Raw genomic sequence first — 6,873 nt, 5'->3', positions numbered from 1 at the left:
CGTGGCCCCTTTGGGGTGAATTATCTGTCTCCCTGAGCTCTGCACAGCCCACCGCTCCTCCCTCCTGCTGTGGGAGACCCCCGCTCCTCCCTCCTGCGTGGGAGACCCCCGCTCCTCCCTCCTGCTGTTTGCTCCCCTCCGTGCCCTCTACGCACGGAGCACTTCCCTGTGACGCTGCTGGGCGCACGTCCGGGCTTCCCCCACGGGCAGTTCTGAGACTCCCGCTGGCACCCTATGACTCACCCAGTTCCCACCCTATCTGCCCGGAGAGACCGTCAGACCCCACGGAATGCAGCCCAGTCCCACGAGTCTGTGCCTCTGCCCCCATCACTTTCGACGCCCACCACAAACCCACGCTGTCACCCGTGCTTCTGGCCTTCAGCTGCAGGTTGGAGGTCCCCAGGACCCCTCAATGGCTGCAGCAGCTCACGGAGCTCAGTGAAACACCTGCCTGTACTCGCCAGCTTGTTGAGGACGTGGTTTAGGACACAGACGAACAGTCCGATGAAGAGACACTCAGCGAGGCGCGGGGATCCCGGGTGCCGGGCCCCGTCCCCGTGGGGTTGGGGGCCTCGCCCTTCCGGTGCGGGTGTGCCCCACGGTGCTGCTGGGGTTACGGGGCTTCCTCTGTGGGCCCCGTCCACCATACACACCTCAGTCCCCAGCCCCGCCCCGCTCCCCTGTGGAGGGCGGGGCGGAGCTGAGAGTTCCCAGCCTTTATCACAGCTCGTCTTTCTGGTGACCAGCCCCCATCCAGGAGCCACCCAGAGTCACCTCATGAGGACGAAAGAGGCTCCTGGCACCAAGAAATCCCACGGGATTTAGGAGCTCGGTGCCGGAAGCTGGGGGCAGAGACCAGTATATATGTCTCTGCATCTCAAACATGGCTTTGCTGGGTCAGTGGGCATGAAGAACCATGTACCTGCATGCAGAGTCGGGTGCTGTGGATCAGGGCGACACACAGTGGGCGGGCCTGTGGGAGGGCGCGGCCACACCTGAGGTGGGCACATTCCCCCTTGGTCCCTCTTGGGCCAGCCTGGGGAAGCTGAAGAGGTCTGAGTGGGCCCCGGAAGTGGAGTGGGGCTGCCTGGGAGGGTGTCCTGGGTCCAGGTGCCTGGTGCATAGTGGCCGGGGCCTTTGACACTGTGATATGAGAAACACGGAGCTGGGCTGTGTCCTGGTCCCTGGCAGAGCTTCTAAAACCCTGTAATCCTGGGGTGACGGTGTGGGAGGCACAGCTTGTTATTCCCAGTGGGACCTTCCAGCCACACCTAACATGATGCTAATTAGCAGACCTGGGGCCTCAGGGTGCAGGCTGGTCGCCAAGGGAACCACCACAGAGGAGAGAGCTGGACCTTGCAGCCCCATCCTGACCCTCAGGCTGAGTCAGTCGCCAATAGCCAGCGATGGTCCATCCTGTCTCGGTGGTGGGACCTCTGTAAACACCAGGATGACAGGGCTGGTGACCGTGGGGGTGGTGGGGACAAGCCTCTGTGTCAGGACCCTCCTAGGCCTCGCCCTGTGTGCCCCTCATCGGGCTGTCACCTGCAGCCCCAGTAACAACGGGCGTTTGCCCGGATTCTGTGAGCCAGTCTCACAAATTATTGAGCTGGAGGAGAGGGTTGTGGGAAACACTGATTTGTAGCAAAGTTGGGTACCCCCAGTCGGGAGTAGGGGTCAGTCTTGTAGGACTGAGCTGTAACTCGTGAAGTCTGCACCAACTCCTGCTGCAAACAGTTTTCTCTGAACGCCTGAGCCCTGAGCCCCATGGTGGGGTGCCCGCCTGTGCGAGATGGCAGGTGTTCAACGTGAAAGCCCTGTGAAGTGGGCACTGTGCGGGGGGCCGGAGCCTCGGCTGTCATGGGCCTGCTGCGGCTCGGGGACTTGGGTCTTCCCGGCACACTTGGGAGCTGGGTCTGGGTACATGCAGGACAGAGGGCCGCGGGGCCCATGGCCTCCTGGCGCAGGAGGGACCTGTGGGTGAACACTGGGTCCATGGACATGCCGTGGCCAGGACAGCAGGGGCACCGGTGCCCGGGGGAGGAGGCGGCGTGGCAGCCCCACGATCGGGCAGCAGGCGACGGCTGCTGGTGGGATGGGGTGGCCTTTCCCAGATTTAGGTCACAAGGACACTTGGCCACATCCCCTATTTTCAAGGATGTAGTAAAACCTTGGAGTCAATTAGGAAAAAGAAAAACCAATGGGAAAATGGGCACGGACAGCAGCAGTCACCTCACAGCAAAGGGGACACCAGTGAAGAGGGTCCCTGGTGACAGGAGAAGCGCAGAATGGCCGCAGCGTGTGCACGGGCACGCGTCCGAGTGGAGTGGTAGGGGTGTGCCCGGTCAAGGTCTAGGCCCCGAGTCGTGCTACAGGCTGTGGGGGGAGGGTGACTTGGCGTCACCCCGAAAGCCGGACCTCGCACCCTGGCACCCCCAAACCACGTCTGTGCCCCAGACATGACAGGACAAGCAGGCCTCAGGACGCCTTCAGTCTCCTAAGGATTTTGGAGCCGAGAGCTTTCTGAGTCTCTGCGTTGACTTTAAACTGGCTACAAGCAGGCTGTGTGAAGCCAACGGTGACCCAGGAATAGCACAGGTCCGGGTCCCTGTCCCCAAGGGCCAGGGCAGTGCAGGCTGAGACGGGACACAGATCCAGAGGTGAACACGGTTCCATGTTTCTAAAATTGACTCATGGGGGAAACCGAATTCTCGGACTCACGGCACCACCGGGTTTTAGGGCCAAAGAGGATCCTCGGGAGACTGCTGTGGCCATGATGTCTTCGCAGTCGGTGGGTGGTGCAGGAGGGCGGGCCCAGTGACTGTCCCCTCCCCTCCCACCATACGCCCCCGGGCTGCGTTCCCTGCTCTGGAGGTGCTGCAGAGGCAGGACAGAGAGAAAGGCCTCCTCACTGAAGGCAGGACCGGGGAGGGGCAGCCAGACGTGCCACCACGCCCTCTGCGAGCTTTGAGCTGTTTTATTCACAGCGCTGAGAGCGACATGTCTGCTATTCTCGGCAGACACAGACAGGTTTCCCTTGTACTTTAGGAAAGTCGATCCACCGGGGAATCTAGTCCCTGCAGGGGCCGCCACCAGCAGGGCCTTCAGTCTGCACCCCGACCCTCAGGGCCCACAGGGTGGGGCTGTCTCCTATCCGCAAGGTGTCCCTGTGTCCCCCTGATCATCAGAAGGGCCCCCGCTCAGGGGCTGCAGCCTGGCCCCCAGGCGCCGGCCCAGCTCCTCCAGAATCTGCTTCTCCTTCTGGTGCATCTGAAAGAAACCGACAGAGCCCGTGTGCCCCAGGGCCTTGGCCGCAGTGTGCCCACACAGGGAGGCCAGGCCCCGGTCCCGCTCACTGTCGGCCCCTGTGCGGGGCGTGCCACAGGCCAAAGGATGCTGGGGGCCAGGCTGGGCTGCTGGTCTTGGTGGGGAAGAGGACCCGCCTGGGGTTGCGGGATGGGTCAGAAGGACGCAGGAGTACTGATGGACAGATGCCCCTCCTGGGGGAAGGAACGGTCAGGGCTGGGGGGGCTGGGGTCCCTGGAGGACGCACCATGCCATGCGGGAGGGACGGAGGTGACATCTGCCAGCCTGTGGGTTGTAAAGGTGGGGGCTGAGGAGAGGCAAAGTGGTCACAGCAGGGTCAGCGACCAGGAGGGGAGTTAGGGCCAGGGAGCGGCAGGTGAGGACGCTGCCTAGGGTGGCCGTAGGCCAGGGAGAGGACAAGTGCATCCGGACTTCTTTGCTAATGAGGTTTCTGATGCTTCTCAGAGAACCTGACTGATGATGACAAGCACAGTCTGAGTTGAACACAATGTGGCCCTTCCAGGAGACCACCCGGCAGTGACCCGCGACAGGCCTCTGTCAGAGGCCTGCTTCCAGCTGACAGATACTGTCACAATTTCTCTTGTGAAGGTTTTTAAGCATCAACCCGCTAGAATTTCATAGAATTTTCAGAATTCAGTCTCTCTGCTCAGACCTTCCTTTCAACAGTGACTTAGTAAGAGTTGACAACACTTGGGGACACTGTGAGTCTTTTCTATAAAGCAGGTATTATAAAACACCTTGTTTTACTGTCCTTCCCAATTTTGGTTGTCATCGCTGACAGCCAGGGACAGGTTGGGCAGTCCTGGCTGTGGGACACGACACTTACCTTCTGCCACTCAGCCTCCGTGTTGTGTGTGAAGCCCAGTAGGTGACAGAGCCCATGGGTGGCGGTCACCTGTTGGAACAATTAAAAAGACGCCTCAGGGGCTGGTTGTGACCAACCATGAGCTGGGGAGGAAAAGGAGCGAGTGCTCAGCCCGTGCCCGCCGGGGCTCAGGTGCCTGCTCTGGGCGCAGGCAGCGCCGCTGGTGGGCGGGCGGTGAGGACACGCACTAGTGGGGTTCGGAGAGCAGCAGGCAGGCCGCGGCCCACTGCCGGTGTGAAGACCAGGACCTCCTCTGAGGTGGGCTGGCAGGGGCAGCAGTTATTGCCTGAGGGGACAGCTGCTCTTCAGGTTAGGGGGAGAGGGGGACGGGGGTAGCTGCAGGGTACCTGGGAGCCAGAGTGGCCTGGCCCTGTGCAGGGGAACGAGGGTCCTAGGAGTGTGGCCTCAAGAGGTTTCTGTTGCAGGGAGTGACAGCAGATGTCTGCAACTTCCCCCAGCTCACGGGGGCACAGTTGCTGGCCACAGAGATCCCAGGGCTGGACTGTGCTGACCAGTCCTGCCTACGCTATTTCCTGTCACTCGGGGAGAATGGACAACCCCCCACACACCTGCTCACACCTATCTCTGCTTCAAGTCACACGGAAGCACTAAGGCTCCAAATGTAACTCAGGGTGTGGCTACTGGGCCAAAGGAAGACCCCTCAGTCGAATCTGTGGGGAAGTTAGGGTACGACTCAATCACACACGCCACTTTTGGAACACTCACCGCTTTATACTTTACATCAAGCTGAGGGGCACAGAGCTGGAAAGTCCTGGCCCCTAGAATCCCTGTCATGCCGTGGTCCCTGTCTGCCCCTCCCCAACAGTGCCGCAGGGCACGCAGACCCCCAGTCCTCCTCTCTCCACAAGCCTCGACCCACACGTGGGAGACAGTGTGCCCACGTGGGGTGGGGGGCATCGCCAACCTCTTCCCATGGCCTAGACCTGCCGCCCGGTGTTTCCACTTACGGTCAGGACATCATAGTAGTCCTCGTGTTCTCTGCACTGCTGGAAGATATACTCCACGCCGAGGAAAATGTCCCCCAGGTTATAGTCGTCTGGAAAAGCAGGCTGGGGAATTCCGCCTGCTTTCAGATTCTGCAAATGAGATGCAGACTGGGAGAACACCCCTCAGGAGCACCCCCGCCGCGGGCTACACAGTTTGCACTGGAAGGCCCCGTGGTCTCACTAGGCCTCTGGTAGAGAGGGGACTGCTGAGCCTCTAGCGCGAGTCACCCAAGATGTTCCCTCTTGTCAAATGAGTTACTCCCCGTTTCTTTCATCTTTCCCCATGCACAATCACAGACCTACAGCTCCTAGGAGGCAAACCACCACATGGATATTCCATTTCTGTTCCTTCTGCTGGGTATTTTGTCCAAAACTAACAACCTTCCACATTTTCCTACTTAAGGACCATAAAGTCCAGTCCACTCAACTGAGTTCTGTTCACGCTGTCTGTCACATACGGCTGCATATTTAGAGTGTTATTGTTTTTTCTTGTCGTTGCAGAAAATAAGTGAACATTTTAATGCATCTTTGTATTACATTTAACATTTTATCGCCTTCCTTCTGCTGATGTATTTCCGTAGGTGGGAAACTAGGGGATTAAACAGTACATATGCTTTAGATGCTTCTGAAGTGAGCTGCCAAGATGCTTTCCAAAACCAGTCGCTCAAATTTATGCTGCTGTTAACCGTGTGTAAAGCTTTGAATGAACCGCTTACGTGAGACAGTAACCTGACAGCTATCTCGTACTGTTAAAATAGTAACTCGAATCTGTTCTTTTACTTAGTGTTATTAAAATTCCCTAACCCTATTCATGATTGATTGTTCGTTATTGATTCCATTCAAAACTGCAGAAGCCCTGCACTACTAGTTCACTGGTGGCAGCAGGAGCCGGGAGGGGCTGGGTTCCCTTTTCTCCTCCAGCGATGGGCACTGATCAATGGGGCTGAACTCTGCTTCTGTATACTTGAAAGTCTTCCAAATAAAAGTAGAAAACCACATCTGTAGTATGATGAACACAGGAAATCTGCCCTGGATGGTAGGCTAGACAAGGCGAGGAGAACGAGTCTCACCTCATGAAATGGAAAAGCGAGCACATCGGTTGGGGCGTCTTTCTCTCTGTACATTCTGTTTATGCGCCGAACTCTCTCGTTGTCGACGCAGATGATCCCCAGGTCGAACTTCTGGACCCCCAGAATCGCCCGCAGCATCTCCACCCTGCGGCGCAGCGGCGCCCTGCGGATGGGGACGGCGCGCTGCAGGTTTCTAAGCACCAGGCTCATCAGAACCGCCAGGGGCCCTCAGGAGCATCCGCCAAGGCGCCTGTGGCTGAAGTTCGAGAGAAGGCAGATCAGTGCTAGGAAGCGACAAGGAAGTCTGGAAAAGCACACACGCGCGCACAATCAGGTCATTTTGTTCGGTGTAATTCACCGAGAAGTTTACAGAAATTTCCATTTCACCGTAAAGAAGATGTAAAAATGAAGGAGTAGGAAACGAAGCCCCACAGTCGGGCGTCCCAGAGGGGACAACGACGGCCACAGGAAATTCGGCTGGCGGAAAAGAAAGGGCCGTCGACAGTGAGCGGAGGCCGGGTCCAGTTCGGAGAGAGGAAGCCGCCGGCGCACGTACCGGGGCGGAAGCCGGCGACCAGGGCCCGGACTCCGCGCACCGGAAGCC

At 58.6% G+C, this 6,873-nt stretch overlaps 1 protein-coding gene across 3 annotated transcripts; it reads right to left on the bottom strand.

The window, feature by feature from the left end:
* Nucleotides 1-2,655: 2,655 nt before the first annotated feature.
* Nucleotides 2,656-6,867, bottom strand: YBEY (ybeY metalloendoribonuclease). Of its 3 annotated transcripts, none has more exons than XM_015597620.1 (5): nt 6,628-6,867; nt 6,270-6,525; nt 5,161-5,289; nt 4,154-4,222; nt 2,656-3,270 (listed from the first exon to the last, which is right to left on the bottom strand). In XM_015597620.1, the coding sequence occupies exons 2-5, from the start codon at nt 6,477-6,479 to the stop codon at nt 3,151-3,153; spliced, it is 528 nt and encodes a 175-aa protein (XP_015453106.1). In that variant the 5' UTR covers nt 6,480-6,525; nt 6,628-6,867; the 3' UTR covers nt 2,656-3,150. The 3 variants fall into 3 exon arrangements, with proteins under 3 accessions (XP_015453106.1, XP_006922629.1, XP_015453107.1); XM_006922567.2 differs by having other exon boundaries at nt 6,657-6,867; XM_015597621.2 differs by having other exon boundaries at nt 6,826-6,865.
* Between the last annotated feature and the right edge of the window lie 6 nt (nt 6,868-6,873).

Source organism: Pteropus alecto, unplaced genomic scaffold (genome assembly GCF_000325575.1).
Source record: "Pteropus alecto unplaced genomic scaffold, ASM32557v1 scaffold339, whole genome shotgun sequence".
Lineage (NCBI taxonomy): Eukaryota > Metazoa > Chordata > Mammalia > Chiroptera > Pteropodidae > Pteropus > Pteropus alecto.
The sequence above is the reverse complement of the archived record's forward strand: the minus strand, read 5'-3'. Positions and strand labels throughout refer to the sequence as shown.

Coding starts and splice junctions, on each gene's coding strand:
- YBEY (XM_015597620.1), bottom strand. CDS start 6,479: ATGAGCCTGGTGCTTAGAAACCTGCAGCGCGCCGTCCCCATCCGCAGG. Junction 4,223..5,160: donor ACTACTATGATGTCCTGACC/GTAAGTGGAAAC, acceptor TTGTTCCAACAG/GTGACCGCCACCCATGGGCT. Junction 3,271..4,153: donor CGGAGGCTGAGTGGCAGAAG/GTAAGTGTCGTG, acceptor GGTTTCTTTCAG/ATGCACCAGAAGGAGAAGCA.